This window comes from Charadrius vociferus, unplaced genomic scaffold (genome assembly GCF_000708025.1).
Source record: "Charadrius vociferus isolate BGI_N301 unplaced genomic scaffold, ASM70802v2 scaffold163, whole genome shotgun sequence".
Classification (NCBI taxonomy): domain Eukaryota; kingdom Metazoa; phylum Chordata; class Aves; order Charadriiformes; family Charadriidae; genus Charadrius; species Charadrius vociferus.
The window spans coordinates 8,477,891-8,497,209 of record NW_009648332.1 but is presented as its reverse complement, the minus strand read 5'-3'; the positions used below and the strand labels follow the sequence as shown (position 1 = coordinate 8,497,209).

The 19,319-nt window shown below is 42.7% G+C and overlaps 1 protein-coding gene across 1 annotated transcript in view; it reads left to right on the top strand.

Moving 5' to 3' along the window:
* PTPRF (protein tyrosine phosphatase, receptor type, F) overlaps positions 1-19,319 on the top strand; it is a 296,593-nt gene that overhangs the window by 35,809 nt on the left and 241,465 nt on the right. The window contains exon 2 of the mRNA XM_009884676.1: positions 6,433-6,594. Coding sequence (XP_009882978.1) covers positions 6,510-6,594 — 85 coding nt within the window. The 5' untranslated portion in view covers positions 6,433-6,509. The remainder of the gene's footprint in view (positions 1-6,432; positions 6,595-19,319) is intronic.

The window sequence follows — 19,319 nt, the reverse complement described above, 5'->3', positions numbered from 1 at the left end:
TTGTAGAAAAAGCATGGGAATTCTTGCTTTGTGGCTGACTCATGAACACATTCCTCCACGTCGGCAGAGTCTGCTGATAGCTAAGGAATAGCTGAATTTCTTTTTGATTTTTGTAGGATCTTCTACTGCCCTGGACCTATGCATCTGGTTGCACTGCTGAGCCTATTCTGTAAATGTAAAAGATGTCTGTTGAAAGGGCGATACGCAGTAGTTTACTTATTTTTTAGGGGACTTTACAGCAGGCATTAAGAGCCTATGCACTTGGGCAGGGTGATCTACAGCGATCTGTATTTAGTGCTCACTGTGAATGATGGCTGGGTTTGTGAGGCTCAAGGCTGATCTATATTTTAAGTGGACGTTTTGACTTATCACTGTAGTTATTTAACGGGGCCCTTCATAATCCTTGTTCTAGTGGAAAAAATCCTCCTTTTTATCTAGGATTGTCTGCAGGCAATGACACCTTCAGAAATTAATACCTTTGGAAGCAAATGTAGCCAGTAAGACAGACAGGAGTATCCAAGCTGTGCTTGCATCCTACTTTAATGCTTCTCTTTCCATCTGCTTCTCTCCTTGGGTCAAGTTGTGATTGTGTGTTCAGGATCACAAAGATCTGTAGCTGGGCCAGCTTGCTGCTAAAGTCTACACACTTGGTTTTTTAATGCTTTGCCAAAATAAGGAGAATCTTTTTGAAGTACCTCTGAATCATTCTTGCTGTTATATGTATTTCCCCATACCAGTCTGCCTCCATTCAGGTCTTTTTTCCCTAGATTATGGGATATTTTGGAGTGTTTCTTTTTGTTGTTGGTTTGTTGTTTTTTTTTTCCTACTCCGTTTTTAATTTCCATCCAAACAGATGATGAAACATTTTGCTGCTGGGGTCTGTTCTCTCTTCTGTTTGTTGTGTGGTTGGGTTTTTTTTTCTTGTTTTTTTCTTTTCTTTTTTTGGGGAGTTTACTGAGAATATTCAACATACACTTTCTTTTGCTCTGTCTCATTCCATTACTCACAGTTATATGCCCGTGGCTAATTATACTCCTCCACTCCCTTCTTGGTGTTTGTATCCTTCATGTACTTACAGATGGTTATCAAATTCCCATCTTGCTTAGCCAGTCTGTCTAGCACTTGCGACTTGACAGAGATTTTTATCCTTCCCGGTTCTTGAATTGCTTTGCTCATCCCTTCTCTCCAGATGGTTTGAGAGTCTTCAAATTGATGCTCTAGGCCTGCTCACACCTGGGTCCTGGAGGTGATACCTTTGCTCATGTAGCAGTCGCTTTAGCTTTTGGCCTTTTTACTGTATTGTGAGTTCATACGAAGTTCCTCCCTAAATCTATGCTAGTGTTGCCATCTTCATCTATCTCCCCACTGAATCTCTCTAATACATTCCCTGCATGTGGGAGTTTGGAGTGAAATGAGACTCATTTTGTCTTTTTTGGCCATATTGCTGTACTCCCCAAGTCTCTTTATATTATATTTCTCGCAGAAAAGCACGAAGAAATCTATGCTAAAGGAATACTAATGTAGTGAAGCGCAACATTCAAAAGTCATTAACTTGTGTGTAACTGTGCTTCTCCAACTTTTAATGTGTGCAATATGATGATCTTGAATTCTAGGGTGCCTCATGGCTTTTGTCTTCTTCCTTCAGAGCACAGATGAGGTGTTATATACAGAATGAAGCCGTTGACCTGTAGCCAGTTATTGTTCTCATTTTTAATAGAATGCATAGCTGCCTCATTGCTCCGTGTGGCATGTGCCCCCTCCTTGCTCGGTCAGTTCTTCATTACCATTGTTTGTATGACACTCCAAAGGATTGTGGTGATGGGGTCCCTCTAGAGCACTGGTTCCCCTTTGGGCTATTTGTGTAAAATGCAAAGTTGTGGGTAGGTGTCCAGAAGGAAAATTGGGTTTCATTATGTGTTGTACATGCAGTAGAGCTGGGAGAAGCTGATGCAGCTTTAGCCCGTTCTTTGTTATTGTCTGGGTGGCATCCAGTTGGTGTCTTCTGACCTGCATCCTTGGGTTCGTGTTGAGAATGTTTAAGAAGTTTCCACCTTAAAAAGCAAACACAATTGCTTCAGGTTGCTTTATGAAAAGGTACTATTATGTCTGCAGGTCAGATAAGGACATTGCCTATGCACTGAGCTTACCTTTCTGCCCTGTAAGTTTCTAGAGAGTCTCTTAGCTGTGTCGCGAGCAAACGCAGTGTCAGTAGTCATACGCACAACTGAACCCGGCAGTTCTGTGGACGTATAGGGGTTCCGGGAGGGAATGTTTTTGTGCTGACTTGTTTAGATAGTTTGGGTTGCAAAGTAGCTTAAACTTGAAGAACAGATTTAGTGCAATATTTTTGTCCCTGGTTTGGAATGGGCAGGCTTACTTTGGGGATACTTTTCTTCACCACGCTGTTCACGGCTAGTGACCCATGTGACGCTTGCTTCAGTTCAGTTTAGCTTCCAGAAGAGTTCATAGAGGACATGAGCTATTCAGTGCTGGTTTGAAATTCCTCTTGACTCTTTAAAGTTGACTGCTTTTTCTAATCTCTTTGCCGTCTCCTGTGGGACGTACTCATTGCCAGAATTTCCTAGTACCATATGAGCTGTTGGTATTCTTGGCTCTGTTTTAAATGAGTCCAGCTTTTTCTGCTTGTCTGAAAGAATCAAACCATGTAGATTTCAAAAATGTTCTCAAGACCACCTCTTTTCCATCCACTTGCCCCACGGCAAAATCAGCTATATTTAAATGAAATTCACTTTTTTTCTTGTTGTTGTGCTTTCCTGCTTTCTAGTTTTCTGCCAAACTAGCACTCGGTAGTTCTAACGTTGAGTTTAGAGCAGAGGCAGGAATTTAGCTTGCAAAACTCAAAGCTGTTTTTACAAAGCCATCTGGAGTGCTTAGCCTCAGCTTCCTTTTGGGTTACGTGGTCTGAAGTTTCTAATATTGCCAGGACCAGATGCAGAAGTCGCGATGAGTGTACGTGTATTTTTTTAAAAAAACTTTCTTCTACAGTGGGCTCCCAAATGCAATATTGGTTGCGAGATGCTAGCCAAAGTAGTGGGATTAAAGGATGCCTTTAAATGAAGAGACTTGAGGTCATCTGGTGCACAGGAGAGAATTCCAGATGCAAGAGAGAGCAGCCTGAAGAGGCATGAGGTTGTTGGGGCAAAAGAAGCACTGAGTCATAAGAGCATTAGTTGGTTGGTTGTTATTGGACTTGATTTCACCAAAGCAATACTGGCTCTGTATCTGTTTAGCTCGTTACCAAAGTCTACCTACATTATTTCGTTTCTGGCTACTTTCTGTCTTATGCTGCCTTTCTGCCCAAGGAAAAGAAGCCTTAAGCTTTGATTCAAGATGGCTGTTCAAAACAGTCAGAGTAACACTGGCCTTCTAAGGGTTAACTGAGCTTCAGCTAACACCCTGTCACATTGCTTTGAATATTGGGTTGTCTTGTTGAGGGAGAGCACCTCCCTTCTAAAAATGGGAGAGCTGAACCACTGGGAGAGGCTGTTTCATATTTTCAATTTCAAAAGAGAATGACAACTACTGAGATTTATAAAATTTTTAAACATTGCAATTTAAAAGGCTTTAAATATTGAATGCGGACAACTTTTCCATAGGCAGAGCAACCATTGAAAGAGGAAGCGGCAAAGTTTGATCCTGTTAAGGGCCAAAGGTGCTCTATTAACTTTAGAGAGACAGACAGCAGTCTTGCGTAAGAAAATCTGGCTTTTCTACCAGATGGTAAATTATTATAGAGCATTAAACAGTTGCAAAAAGATCAAGTCTATAAAGCATCTGGTGGGGTAGCTGACAATTCATCAGTTTTGCATGATGCATGTTGTATGTATCTCGTGGGCTTGAGAGGAAAGTTATAAATCTGTCAAGCTTGAAACTGGAGAGAAGCTTGATCACATTTGCTGAAAGAAGAGAGAAATCAAGAGACAGACCTATTCTTTAGCTGAGGTTTTTGTGTTCCTGAGAGTTACTCCTGAATGAGGGCTGTGGAGGTGCCATTCATGTGACTTCTGAGCAATCTGCACTCAGGATACACCATTAGATCAGGCGTTTTTGTTGTTAATGGAAGTGAGTGAACAGGGAAAAGCTCTCTGAAAGCTATTCAACCCCAGTCTGGTCTGATACATACCTAAGATGTTTTCAGCACCACCTGTAAAACTTGTTCTCTGTCCTAATCTGAGAGAGTTTGACACACATCGTTAGTTTTGACACAGTAATTTCAACCCTTGTTGGTTCCCCCCACCCCCGCCAAAAAGAACAGCCTCTTAAGATTCTGGCTGCTGTTGAGCCAGATGTAGTGCCGCTTAAAGTGTGCTTCACTGGCTTCGCTTCTTCAGGCTGCGCAAATTAGCACCTCACACGCAGAATTTAGAGACATAATCTTCACTCTTAATCCAGGCACTTCTTCCCATTCCCGTGTGGGCCATACCCGGAGAGCTGGCTAACACCGGGCAAGCGTCTCGGGGACGGAACGGAGCTTCCCGTTGGAATAGAGCTTATGCAGCTATAAAGATACAACTATCTGCATCTGTCTCTGAGGTGTAAGACTTGTTAATGGTGCTTTTAGTAATTCTTTGGCGAGAGATGAATGAGGATGTGGAGGTTGGAGAGCAACAAAGAGAACGGAGTGTGTGGCTGGTACGAAGAGCTGCTTTTGCAGTATTCAGAATCTTGCTGCTGAGCTTACTTGGATTTATGCTTTCTCATTGAGATAATAAAAGCAGGATGAGATGATCAGTATTCTCTCTGCATCTAGGTTAGAACTAGGTTATTTTATAAAGTATTTTCGGATGTCTTGGCTGTAGAAGACATTGCATAAATAAAGATTTCTCTGTATTGTGTGATATTATAACGTGTGAAAAGATTTACTGTGCAAATACAGTAACAGAATGGAGAAGAATCATGATCTGCTGTTTGTTAGTACGATGCGATGTAAATATTTGCCTAGGTAGACTCTCCTGAGACTTCTCGCAGATTTCCCTGAGCACCATCATTGCTGGCATTCTTTGAACACTGTGTTTTTGTCAAATGTAAACATGTTTGTAACATATGAGGCCTCCATCAAAAGCTTTGTGATTTTCAAAAAAAAAAAAAAAAAAGGTAATACACTTCATCTTCTAAAACCCCAGCGATATGCCAAAATACCTTTGTTAGAGCAGTCTTGAACATGTTTTTGAAACGCAAGTGGAGTGGCGGGTCATGCCACATACAGTCTGCACTTGCAGATATTTTGCTTATTTTCTACTCATGGGATCCAGAATCTTACTTACATGTACAACACTGGATACCTCATTTCACCAAGGCACTGTTGAAGACTAGGGAAACCTTCAGGTCTCGAGTCCTGTGCCCTCTGCAGGCTGCTGAATCTCAGGCTGGCATCTGCCAGCGTGAGATTTTTTCGCTGTTAATGCTGTATTGTCAACTTTCCGTACCTCTTGCAGCTTAGTGAAGGAGAATCTCATCGACTTTTGAATGACTCTTGAGCTTGCGTTGAGATGCCCAGCACTGAAAGAGTGAGCCCCTGTCCCTGCTGAGCTCTTCATTTTGAGGGAATGGAGCTTGCTAACTGTCTAAATCCTTCTAAACGGGCAGACCTTGGACTTTCAGGTTGAAAGTAAAATGAGTGTATTTTCCTGAAAAGATAAAGGTGGGAGATATACAGAAATTGTGTTCTTTTTAAATACCTGTCTTTTTTGGTTGGGTTTCAAGGAATTTTCTGAATTTCTATATCCAAGCAGATGCCCGAGTTGAGCCAATTTCCAAGATAATTATTTGCTTTGTTTTGGAGGAACAATATCTGATTCTCAATGCTTTTAGACAGTCCTCCCCTCTCATTTTTGGGAGGTTGAACCTTAGGTGTTTCCTTTGGGTAAAGCTTCTCTTTATAGGCACTCTTCGTAACCTGCTACTGGGACTCTGGTAGCCCTGTGAACTGACAGCTGATTCAGTTCAGCTTCTGTTTCTCCTGCTTGGACCCGTTGAGACTTGACTGGTCTACACCAGCCCAGCTGGATGGGCCAGGCTATACTTATCATGTAGTTGGCTGCAAACCACCCTGCATACGCAATCAAGCATGTCTCTCTTGGGCAGATGGATGAGGAAGAGTTACACCAGCTTAAGTCTATTTCTTTTATTGTAACATGCAACTTCAGAACTGTTTGTTGTGAATAACAACTAAAGGATGTATTAATAGCCCATAATAGAGACTGGACATGAAGATGAACTTGGAAATGGGTATGCATTTATGCCTTGAAAACAGCTTATTGGATTTGGGGGCATCAATGTGGAGCTATGCTGCCCAAGCAGTTAAATTTCACTTTAAAAGTGTAGTGGTGTCTTAACAGTGTAGTTTGGTTTATCAGCAGTTAATCTGTGTGTCATATTTCATCATTTTCCTTTTCGTTTTTTGGTTTGCAGGAGTAAGTCTGTGTCTGTAACACTGGATGTACTGACCACTTGCCTCAGACTGAAGAGGACTTGCTCTACTTTGGAATATGGTGCCTAACTTCTGCGTCCCAGTACTCACTGTGCCAGCAGCCATCCTCTGCTGCTTGATGCTGCCTTTAGCAGGAGCAGACAGTAAGTAAAGTTCAGTTTTGGAAAGCTTGAATACCTTGCAAAATTTCTCTCAACAAATATTAAGCCTTCTTGGTTTGTACTGGGGAAACACACCCTTCAACCCCCCAAATCTCTCATTTTCCAATGTGCGCAATGCAGATAAACAGTATGCATGTGAAGGGGCACAAGCAGAAATAAGAAGGCTGCCAAAACTTATTCAAGTGCAGGAAGAGTTTCTGTAGTAGCTACAAGATCAAAACCTGACAATTTGATTTTTAACATGTACGGATGAGTGAAGAAAATTGGGGGCAGAGGAAGAGAGAAATATTGGGGTCACAGTAATGCCTGTTACTTTATTTTCCTTGTTCTTTTACCAGCTTTTGTAATTTGTGTGGTACTGAGACCTCTCTCCTGAGTCAGCAAGTGACTGAGAGCCGTTGGGGAAAGGGCACAAGTTTTTTACCTTCTGGTGTAGCTCTCCTACACCTGTATTTCAGCACATTTCCTTGTGGTCATGCTTTAAGCTGTTGTGTCCATGCCTGTTCCCCTCAGCATTGCAGTGCTGCTGTGACTGGCTTTGATCAGCCCCATCCAGGCCAAGGAGAAAGCTGTGCACAGAACAACCCTTGTGGATACGCAAGAGGAGAAACTTGGCCGATGGTGGCCCCCTGAAAATACCTTAAAATAGGCATTTCCTATCAAATGAGTTACGCGGAGTGCAGGAAACCTTGTGGGTTCTTTGCATAGCATTGTTTTCCGTAACTCACTTGTGTGTATCTGCTAGGTTATCCCCAGGTATTTGTGCGGCCGCTTTCCCCTCTTTTTTACCAGTAACCGGTTTTTCAGAATGGCCAAACATTTGCACATTCACTGAAGACTCTGGCAGTTGCGAATGCTCCATGCCTTTGAAAGCACCCAGGGCTCCTGGGATGCCTGAGTCACAGCAGAGAGGTGACCGTGATGCACCTCCTGAGCTGCCACCAACCATCTGCTTCTCACTCCAGCTTTAGTCACCAGGTTTATAATTAAGATGTAATTTTGTGAAAGTTGGAGGAGATCTTGATTCACATTGGTAGGAACCTGGCTGAATGGAGAAGACGGATTGGGGGTCCTAAATGTCCTTGACTGAAGGGGAGGGAGTAAATTTAGAGAAGCTGGAGAGAAGAGTAAAGGGGGTGTGTGAAGAAAGAAACAAATTCACTGGTGGTTTTTTTTGTCACTAGGGATAACTTGCTCAGGCAGCCCATTAGCATGTAGTCTAAACAAGTCAGAGCTGCCCAGTTAAACTGGGGGCAGCAGCCATTTCCTTCCTCTGCTTTCTTCCCTGGCTGCTGATGCTGCTGGAAGATGCTTATTCAGATCACTTTGTCTAGACATTGCCAGACTCCAAAACGGGCTACACAGAGAAGTATGCGTTTAATATTTTGAGGAGTATAAAAATTCCCCGAGGTTCATTATCCTGGCCCCTGCAAAGGAGAGAAGCATCGCTCCATCAGGTGTGCAGAAGCTGGTGGAGCTTGAGATGTCCTAGAAGAGTTCTCGGCCTGAGGATAACTTTCAGTAGGCATGGTTTGCTAAATTTGTGGAATACTTCCACATGCTTAAATTTAACAAAATTGGCTCTGTTTCACAGGCCTGGATCCAAATATTGGTGTCTCAGATGTGCAACGCTTCTGTGTTGAGAAGCAAGCGTATCTGTATGTATGCCTTTTTCTCTGGCGCAGACTGACTCTGAATTACTTTTTCCTGATCTGGAAGGCAGATCTGGAGGACAGCAACCTTTTAACCACCACAGCCACCACGGATTAACTGAGAGTTTCCTAGGACGGAGAGTGTTGCTGTTTTCATTTTAGCAACTTATATTATCTTCCCCCACTGAATCTTGCTGCTGACTCTCAGCGGCGGGGAGCTGTGTGAAAGGGCTCGCTCTGTGCCTCTGCAGGGGGGGGAAACAATCCTCCTCAAACCCTGCAGATTTCATGTGATGCAGATGGGCAAGATACGGTAGGGAGTGGCACTGGGGAGCTCTGGTTCAGGAGAGGAGTGAAGGGCAAGGGGAAGGTATGATAATATACGCACACCGGAGCTTACTGCAAAAGCTAGAGAAGGGATGCTGTGAAAGGAGCAACCACATATATACTCTCTTCAATTTTTGTGGTCCCCTAAGCATCCTGTTGGCCCAAAGACAGTTTATTTGTATAGATTCCTGATAAAATATGACTGTTCTTGGGATTTCACTGTGGTTCTTCCTGTTCCCCATTGCAGCGCTGTTTGGAGGCAGTGGGGAGGGATGGGTAGGCTCTGTATCTGCAAAACATTCCTACATTTCCCCAATTAAAAGCAACGTGATAATGGCAGCAGGGTTATCCCTGTGCTTGAATTCCTGGAGTCAGTCTGCAAAATCACTTTTTATAGGAACGCTGGGGATCGAGGGCAGGGAAGGAGGGCTGTGATGGGCTGTGCTGCATCCCTGGCAGCAGGCTGCCATGTGTCTCGTGGCCGGGTGCTCGGGGAGCACCCACAGCCACGGGGGCTTCCCTACCTTCCCCGCCTGCGCTTTGGAGCTGCTGTTGTCACAACACATTTCAGCATCGCTGCCGTAGCTTCCTGACAATTAGGCAGCTGGCAGATAGCTAGACGTTAACGCCTGAGATAAAACAGATTGAATATGTATCGCCTAGCGGGTGTGCGCGCCGCGATGCCTCTCCTGGAATTGAGTTCACAGGAGCTGCGAATAACGTCAGCGCTGAGGAATTGAAGGGGCATTCAAAGGTTAAATGTGTGGCAGTGTTTCAGAAAAAGAGGGGCTGTCAGGGTGACTCCCTGCCAGCAGGATGGGAGCGGTGGTCTCCCGGCCGCTCTGGTGGGATGCGGGAGGAGAAGGTGAGCGGGAAGGGCCATGTGCACGTTGAACGGTGGATACAGAAGTGCCAATTTGGCAGAAAGCACTTTCAAATCCTCCCTGGCTTTTACAGACTGCAGTAAGAAATTATTAAATTTTCTCTGTGATCTGACTGTGTTTCTGTCAGGGTGACCCTAATTCCATTAGAGCAGCTCGGAGCTGATTCAGGATGGCTGTTTTACACTTTCTCCCTCAGCTTGCTTGTGTTGGGGTTTTTTTATGCACTCTGTGCTTCCCTGTCTGTCAGCTTTTGATTGTGCATGGGAAAAATGGCTTTGCAGATTTCATTTAATGTTCAGTTCAATTGTCAGCTAAAAGATGCTCTTTTCCAGCTTTTGGAACTATGTCATTTACTCTAATAAAATAAAAAACAACAACAAAAAATCCCCTCTCAAAACAAAATGCAGAGAAAACAGGAAAAAATCAATACTGTCATCAGAAATCATCAGCAACGTGTTTTGTTGTTGGCTTGGTTTTTTAAAAATTAGGCTTTGTTTTTGAAGTCCTGGGCACAGCTTCCATTAGCCAAAGGAGGAGACTAGGTGACCCATCCAAAGTCTTTTCTACCCAAAACATATCTTGGTTTGTCTTGCACAGAATTTCAAAGGGCTTAAGGAAGAAAACCACTTCAAAAGTGACCTTGTAGAAGGAAAGAACTAAGGCGGTATTAGGACAACTAGCTGTGAAGTGATACGTGGTAAACAGACAATTTGCACCTTTTGATTTCTAAAAATAGAGCAAACTTGGCTTTTATTTGAGAGGGTGGGGGAAGCTTGCAGTGGTGAGCTGGGGCTGGAGAAGGCAGGTCTCTGGCTCTCATCACCTGTGGTGAGCAAGGACCCTAAGTCTGAAGGGTCTCAAGGCTGCCCTGCCCCTGTAAGAGATAGTTGCTTTATATCCAAAATGCATGTCTTACGGGTTGGTTTTTTTTTTTTTTTCAATCAACCACGTTTCTTGGATGCTAATAGGATTGAGGAGACACATTAAAAAAGAAAATAGGAAGGTGAGACGTTAACAGTTGTTGAAGGTTGGGAAAAGGAAGAATACTGATGGCCTTTCTATACACGCGGCTCCAGGTGAGCTCTGTTTTGCCAGGGATTTTGCATTGCACCTGAAGTGCTGCCTGGAGGTTTTGGACAGAAGAGGTCTGGAGCGCTTGTTATGGCACTTGGTTCCTCTTGTGCCCCAGCTCTGCTGTCTGCCATCACCGTTCTGTGTTCCTGGGACCCAGGAGCAGCGTGGCAGGTTTTGACTCCCTGATTCAGCTCTGCCTTCTTTGCTTCATAACCTGAACAATGCCTCAACAACAGCTCAGCCCCAAATGCAGCTGCTCCGGGCCACCCTGCAAGATGGACTTGCTGTCACGCAGGTCTGGAAAAGAGTCGCTTTGCGGAGCTGGGCAGCAGGGTCCCATCCCAAAAGCTGGACCTGAGGCTTCTCTGCTGCTGCTGCTGCTGCCTTGCATCTGTTTCTGCTTCCTGGTCTGTTTGTTTGCATGCCTGTCCCCAAACACAGCACGTAGTGATTACGTGTAATTGGTACGATCGCATCCAGGTATTGCGATACAGGTAAATACTAATTTTCTGCAATTCTACCTTGACTAGCTTGACAAATTCCATCAGTGAAATGAACGAGTAAAACACTGTTTAGGAAAACCCCTGTACCTGCGGCGTTGGGGTTGCATCATTAAGGGACAAGTTGAAATATTAACCACAGTTATTGCACACCTTTATTTTGGTGTCCTTACGCATCATGTGTATATTTAGGTATAAGTGGATTCTGCGCTTTTGTGCAAAATATCTAAATGCTGCCTGCTTGTAACTGAATGTTGCAGACATCAAGGTAGGAGGGATGCTGTGAGAGCGAACGCCATGTACAGAGTAGATGACAGATCCCTTTCTGCATTTACAGCCATGCCCGTTTTAGCTCCAGCACTTGCAGGAGTCATGTGAATTTGTTTGGGTAGCTACCTACAACAGGTCACAGCATTGCCATTTCTCTTTTTATTTATTGTTAAAGCTAACATAATTCATCAATCAACATCAGCTGCTAGGTCAGAGGTCTGCCTAGCCCCAAATCCCTTACCCAGCCACCGTCAGTACAAAGACATATGGAAGATGTAAGAACAGCATAACTATATAATGGTCCCTTCCTGGTGTCATCATCCAGCCTTCAGCGAGTGGTGGCTCCTGAGCCCAGAGAGGTGGTGATGTGACTCCACACAAGCTCACTCTGAGTTTTGCTCTCAGGCAGCTCTGAGCGTGTCGTCAGTCTTCAGGGACATCCTGGGGCTGGCGGTTTGCATGAAGACCACGGCGTAGGCTCTGACTTTTGCCTGTACCCCATGGTTCCTTGTTTCACCCACTTGCTGCTGCTGTGCAGGGCGAAGCGGCCTCACTCGCCTTTCGCATCGTTCAGACTCAGCTGCGTACCCAGGGTTACTCTCTTGCCTTCACAAGGGAGCTCCTCTGTTTAAGTGCCCATGTAAGTTATGCGGCACAGCAGCAAATGTTGAGGGGCTGATATATTTAATACATGTTCTTTGAGAGACAGTGTACTTACGGGCTTGGTGATATAGAAAACCGGTAAAACTACCTGCTTAAAATTTTATCTTCAGTGTAGATTCATAGATTTTAAGGCCAGAAATCAGATCAGTGTAGTCATCTACTCTGACCTGCATAGCACAGGCTGTATAATTTCAGCTAGTAATTTCTGCATCTACTTTTAACAGCTGTGGATGAGCTAGCATGTAGCTTTTAGGAGACTATCAAATCACAATTTGAAAACTAAATGGTAAAGAATTTATCCGTCTCCTATGTGATCTGTAAAAATGGCAAGTAATTGTTACTTCCACACATCTGTATGTATTTCAAGCTTAATTTATGCGTTTTTTTTCGGTTCAGACACTGGATGTTGTAAACTGTGTCAGTTAGGCTGCAGACTCCTGCTATTTAAAGCAATCTCCCTGAGAAGCAAGTCAGAGTGTAGGAGTTAGACAAGCTGAAAGTTTGTCCTTTTTGTTGTAGAAAAGTGGGTTGGTCTTGATTTTTCTAATCAGAGACAATTTTTATAGTTCTTCACTAATCTTCCAGACTTTTCAGTATGGTTTTTTAAGTCAAGGGGCCAGGTCCAAGAAGAGAAGTGGCCGCATCTTGCCACGGTACAATGGCACTTTAGCCCTTTTGCCCGTAGCATTGAGCTGGGAACATGGTAGTCCACAATGACCTTAGCTGACCTGTGTTTTTGCTCAAGAATATCTGCCCTTAAGTACATTAAAATGCATTTTTCTGGATCCCAGCTCATCCAGTCATCTGAATAATTCTGTACCGGTAATCCTCCCTTGCTGTTATTAGCCGACTACCAATCTCGGTAAAGCTTAACCTTTACTTTCCAAATCTAGTTGCAAGTTAGTTGCATTTATTCCCAGATGTTAATCAGTTGTGACTATTTGCAGAGGCTGCTGTGAGTATTTTAAGGAGATATTTAAAATATCCTACAGTAGTGATGGTAACATTCTTTGCACATGGAAAGGAGTGCCAGGAAACCGATAAAATAATATAGTTTATTGTGCTGCTGCTTGCTACTAGTAGTACTGACGTCAGATGGGGGAAAAGTATGAGGTCTGCTGGAGCTTTCAGTGTTTTAGCTGAGCAGTTGTGAAAAGCAATGAAGTGGTAATAAGGATGCTTTTTTGTTTCTTTGATTATCTGTTCGTTATATTGGTGCTTCAGAATGATACTGTAATATAAGATGATCAACTCATTTTTGTGAACAACCAAGAATATGAAATTTGTTTGCTCAAAATGTTAGTCAATCTTTTTTGATGGTGAACACGTTTGGTTTAAAAAGGGGGGAAAAAAAAAAGGAAGCATCTGTTCATGGATGCTTTTTCTCTGGTATGATGTCTGTCTTTATGTATCAGCAGCTGAAAAGCAGTGGTGTACTTCTAATTGAATGCTGTATTTAGTCCCTTGTGAGAATCAGTGCTTTGTCTATGCCAAAGATAAATCTCATTTATTTTGTCGGTGTGAAAACACCGTAGGGTGCTTACTGAAAATTTTAAGTTGTAGAAATGTCTTTTACCTTGCACACTTTACTGACGTATGATTACTGAATTAAACCAAAGCACATTTTATAGTGGATGATGACTTTGCATTTGTATGTTAATTGTAGCCTGCAATGCTAGACCTTGCCCTGAATGTCAGTTACGTTTGGGCTTTCTCTCACATGGTATTAAAAAGAAATAATTACAGAATATATTCTATTTCATGTAGTACAGGCTGGTATGAACTTGTAGTCCTGCTGTGCTTTTCAGATGAGCCTTCATTGCATGTGTTTCCATTTTTTTCCCCCCCAGTAATTAACAATAAGACTTCCAGGAACGTATTTTGTAAAACTGGATTGAGACTTAGTACCTGGTCAAAATCTAAAGTAAATGGAAATGCCACCATTGTCCAACAGAGGTTCGTGGCACCAAGGATGACTGTTCTGAGTTGGTGCTCTGCATAAAGTCAGGATGTCAAGAAGAGGTCTGGACTTGATTTGTCTCTGCTGTGTGTGGTTATTCTCCTTGAGCTGATACTGGTTTCTCTGGAAGTAGCCATGGTTTCATAAAAAAGACCATAATCAGTCCACTGTTGGCACTGATTAATACTGCAAACTTAAAAGGAAGATAGCACTCAGAGAATTCTTCTTGCTTGCTTTTGCTGCTTTTCTTGTATTTTTTTATTATAAACTCTGTCTACATGTGATGACTTTGTTGGTTCACCTCAAAGGTGTCTGATAAAAGCCCTTGCAAGTTAATTGCCGCGCAGGGAGGAGAAGACAATGACTCTTGAGCCTCTGTACTTAGGTGTTCTGCACTCTGGTATCTATGTTTTCTTTGGATTTATTTTTAGCCAAATTAACTTCAACTGTTAGTGCAACTGTTGTTGTGTTACTTCTGTTAAAGGTTATTTTGAAAAAGGGGTTTTAAAGAGGCCAGGAAATAATTATTCAGCAGCTTTACTCGTGTAGGTCTTTTGTCCCTGAAAAACTCCGTTTGTAATAGCCATTTTGGGTCTTGGCATTAGCACAACTGTGCCTGGCAGGTGGGACGGTTCGTTTGCAACCGCTTGTCAAACCCAGTTGGTGGCTTGTGTGGGTGGGAGACATGAGCATGTGGCCAAGCTCCTGCTTTCGTTGCGGGGCCGTGCGTAAGGCAGAGATTGGTCCTTGGTTTTCAAACTTGAAACTGAAGTTGTCTCTTTTGAGGTAAACGTGAGAGTTGCCATGCAGTGGTTTCAGAAAGGATTTTGATCTTTGTGTTTGAAAAAAAAACCACAGCTTGGAAGTGAGAAGGCCATAGGTATATTGTACTTATACAGTGTTTAATTTACAAGAGGGAAAATTCATTGGAAAAACTGAATGAGGAGTGGTGAAAATCTTGTGAAATGCCGAAAACAGTTAAAAGACTGATAGGATGAAGATGACTATGTATTTTAATCCTATTCAGCATCAAACAGAAGCTTTCAGTAGTTTCAGGATGCAACCTTAGAGAATTGGATTTACCTCATGCGTTCACCACGTTTGATTTATAGGGCATTTAGTAAATAGGGGGGTTATGCTAGCAGGGGGAATCGGAAAAATTTGAAAAGGAAAACAGAGAAAATACTTTCATATTCCCATGTAAAGGACTGGGAAGCTTTGCCCTGGCACAGTGCTCTCATCCTTGGCGTGCTGACTACAGAGGGTTTAGTATGGCTCCGAGGGGGATGACGAGGGCCATCCAAGAACTGGAAAAGACTCCCTTTGCTCCTGTTTGGTGTAACAGGTAATGGTCCTGGCTGTTGACTTGTCATTTATACATGCTGTATATAAACTTCCAACATACATTTTATGCTCCATTACACACAGTTTATCAGGGTTGCATAAAGTTCTTTAGTTATAACCTGTTGTTTTCAGCTTTTTGTGAGTTTGTTTCATGGCTGAAATGTGCCCTGCTTGGTCTTCAGCCAAAGTTCAAGTTGGGGGGCTGTATTTTGAATTGGATGTTTGTTTTTTTGGATCTTTCTGCAAAAATTGTCTTTGGATGCTCTTAAAAACAAAGAGAGTGGAAAAATACTTTTGTACCCTGTAAAACAAATATGGTGTTATTCATAGGTCTCAAGTCTACAATGTGTGTGAAAACACCTAACATTACTACAAATGCACTTCAGCAGTCAAGAGAAAATGGAACTTGATTTGTGGAAGGGAGTGGCCCATAGAAAAACAAGCTGCTGAATAATATAAAGGGGATTTCATGCTAAATCATCAGGTGCATATGAGTAAAGGATGCTGTCTGAGCTTGTGTGTAACTAAATTGCCCCTATATTCATTCTGTGAATGTAACCAGAGCTGCTCTCATCTCTGCCTTTCGAAGACCCAGAGGTGCACAGCAGAGGCAGTCCTCCAGCGTGTAGCCTGTAACATGGGCAGAGGGAATTAATTCACGTCAACACCGTGGTGTTCGTGTTCTCGTGCATGTGTCTATTTCTTGAGGCAATTGTGCACACAAAGAGTTTTCTTTTTTTGAAGTTGCTCTGTGGTTGTACTGTGGGCCACAAAGGTTTGGACTTGTCTTTCTTGATGGTGCCTGTTGAACCTTGATTCTGCCATAGTAAATGCATGAAACATTTAACGTATTTAACTGCCTAAGTTTGGGGTTTTTTCTCAAGTGCTAAGATATGCCTCTCTTCCTATGGCTGCAGAGTTCTACGCCTTTATTCTAGGGGCAGAGTATGATTTGGGGTTTTTTTATGCGTTAAGACAGAATCCCTGGGAATATGTGTTCTTCAGTCGGCATCTATACACTGCTCAATGTCTTTTCAATTAGACACGCAGCCTTCTGTTGCAGATAAAGCATTTTTTTTTGAGGCAAATTTAGCTAACATTTCTGGCATTGACTTTAATCTGTAGTACGTTGCATGAGAACAGTTCCCTGTGTAATTTTGAGGAATTTAAGAAACTCCTCTTAACATACCGAGAGTAATATGCAGTATACCGCATGGTGTTTTCCAGGTTTGTGTCAAATTGCAGAAGAGACAATGAATTACTTTGTGTTACAATCGTTGCTGGACTGCATCAAACTCAAGGTCTATTTGACCCAGAATTGCCCCAACATAAGCCTCCAACCATGGCCAACAAGTGCTACATGTTTTAGGGAGGTGCAAAAAGAAAGATATGATACTCTTGCCTTTTCTCATCCCACCCTAATTAGTTTCCCTTTCCTATGTAAAATTAGAAATTGTTGTAAGAAGCTGGACTTTTATTATTGTTTCTGTAAAGCATTATTAATTGCAACAACTCTAAATATTGTTATATCCACATGGGCAAAGGAATAATGCCCAATGTAGATTTGTCAAGGTTAGATCAATCTAATTTCCTTTAATGACAGGATAACAGGCTTTGTGAATGGAGAAGCAGTAGATGTCATTTATCTTTAGTAAAGCTCTCAGTGCTCCCTCATGAGACTTTTTCTTGTGAAACATCTGCTCATAGGGTGGGTATTTGGCAGTTTGGTAGCATTCAGCATTTGCAGTAATGATCTCTCTGATAGAATAGAGAACATGCTTATTAAATTTGCAGGCAACAACAAGCTGGGAAGAGCTGCAAGCATGTTGGAGGACACCATTAGAATTCAAAATGATCTTTACAAATTGGAGAAACTGTCTGAAAGGATGCATGTCAATAAGGAGAAATGTGGATAGATGTTTGAAAATAGGAGTAATCAGCTACATAAATACAGAATGAGACACAACTGCCTAGACAGCTGGTGTACAGAAAAGGTCTTGCGGTGCTAATGGATCAGAAACCATACAGGAGTTAACAATGCCATGCTGTTTTGAGAGGGACCGACATCACGGTGATATGCAGAAATGAGGAGTACCATCTTGAAGACACATTAGATAGTCTTTCCTACTCTGCTCACATTGATAAGGCCTCCAATGAAACGACATCTTATCTTGAGCATCCCACTGCCAGAGTGGAAGGACTATTTGAGGAGAAGTCACTCCTCCCTGCCCAGTGCTGGGAGAAGAAATAATGTGCTTAAACTGTAGCTGGGAAGTTCAGGTCAGGCACGGAGGAACGCTTGCTGACATGAAGGATCGTTGAGCACTGAATTGAATTTCCAGAGGAATTTCTGGAATCTCATGTACAAACAGAAAGTGTTCCCTCATATAGGTTTGCCAGTGTTATTTCTTAAGTTGAATGTTTCTTTATCTTCATTTATGAACCAGGAAGGTACAGACTCCTAGTCTGTCTTCTCTAGGTCACCTGATATTTTTATCCTGTCTTTTTTCATCTCGTCTCTTTTCCATCTGACTGTAACTTTGTGAGACAGTGTTTTCCAAGCCCTTAGTCCTCCTCAGTGCTCTGGCTTTCTAGCTCTCCTCAAAAGGAGCTGATGGGGAGATTATGGAGGAGACTATGCCATTAACAAAACAAGACTTAAAAACATACTCTATATGTAGCTTCCTCATGAACCCTCATAGGTTTGCTATCTTTTTGCCCACATCTGTGCACTGACTGAAGTTCTTTCAGCTGCCTGTTAAAATGCGTGGTTCATCTTGTGAAGCCATACGGTTAATTCAGCTCTGCAAATTGTAACAGTTCTGGATTTGTCTTTTTTATTTTTCTGTCTGTACGTGTTATGTATTTATCTATAGGTAGTTGTCTGCCCTGAGACTTTACCACGCTCTACGTACGTACAGAGGTCTGTGTCTGCACTTTCACGGTCGCAGGAGCTTTGCTGCCCCACGGCAGGGAGTCTTGGTGCGTGTACAGCAGTTGCTGCCGTGATGCACAAAAGCCCGTCTCTGTCATAGCACCAAATGTCTCTGCTGTTCTGCAGGGATTGTCAAGTAATGGGGTTGATGTGGTCGTGCCGGACTGTATAATGCAGTACCTACTGCTGCAGAGCCAGTTGGAGGGTCTGCCTGTGGGACCACTCCAGGAGAGTGATGCTCCTTGCTGTCTAGAGCAGTGCTGACCAGCAGTCCTTGGGTGGGGTGTGCATTGAAACAGCTTCTGGCAGCAAAAAACGCTTTGGGGGACAACTGCAAAGGATGCTGTAGGTCTTATAAGACCTGACTAAAATCCGTCTTAATGCCTATTTGTGTGTAGGAAAGGGAAAAGGTATTAAAAATGTCTGTTTGTGTAGAATACTTTTAATGTCAACAGTAGTGGAAAGGAAGATGTGTAGTGTTTATCCCTTCTCCTACCAGTAGTTATTCTTCCTATGATCAACTGTGCATCAACCCACGGACTTCTGTCTGCTGAGCGGAGTCCCAGGGACTGTATGGGATGGGAGTGTGTAATGCTTCACGCTAAAAGATTTCATTGTGTATTTATTTTGGATAAGGGAAAGCTGTTTGCCCACCTAAGCTTTTCCTTTCCTGGGTTTCACGTAAAAGCCATGTACTTCTTGGAAAGCTTTCTAAAAAAAAAAAAAAAAACCACCAAAAAAACCCACCAAAAAAACAGATCAGAGGAAATTTGTCTTTTTAATGAATTGATTTAAATCTAGACGCAGGCCATTACATGAGATCCTGAATTCTGGAAGCTCTAGCCATTATGTTGGGGTGTTTTTGCAGTCAGACTTTGGCTTCAAACTGCAATTATTTTTCACAAGACCAAGAATGAAGTCTGTTGCCTGTTATGAATAATAGAGTATGGTAATATCACAGCTATATATGCAAACTCTGCAGACTGGCAGCACAGCTGCTAAGCGTTACTTTTTAAAATATGTACAATCTTTTGTCAACAGAATTAAACCCAGGAACATTACATGGTTTGTTTCTGCATGAGAATGTTTTGTAGGGAA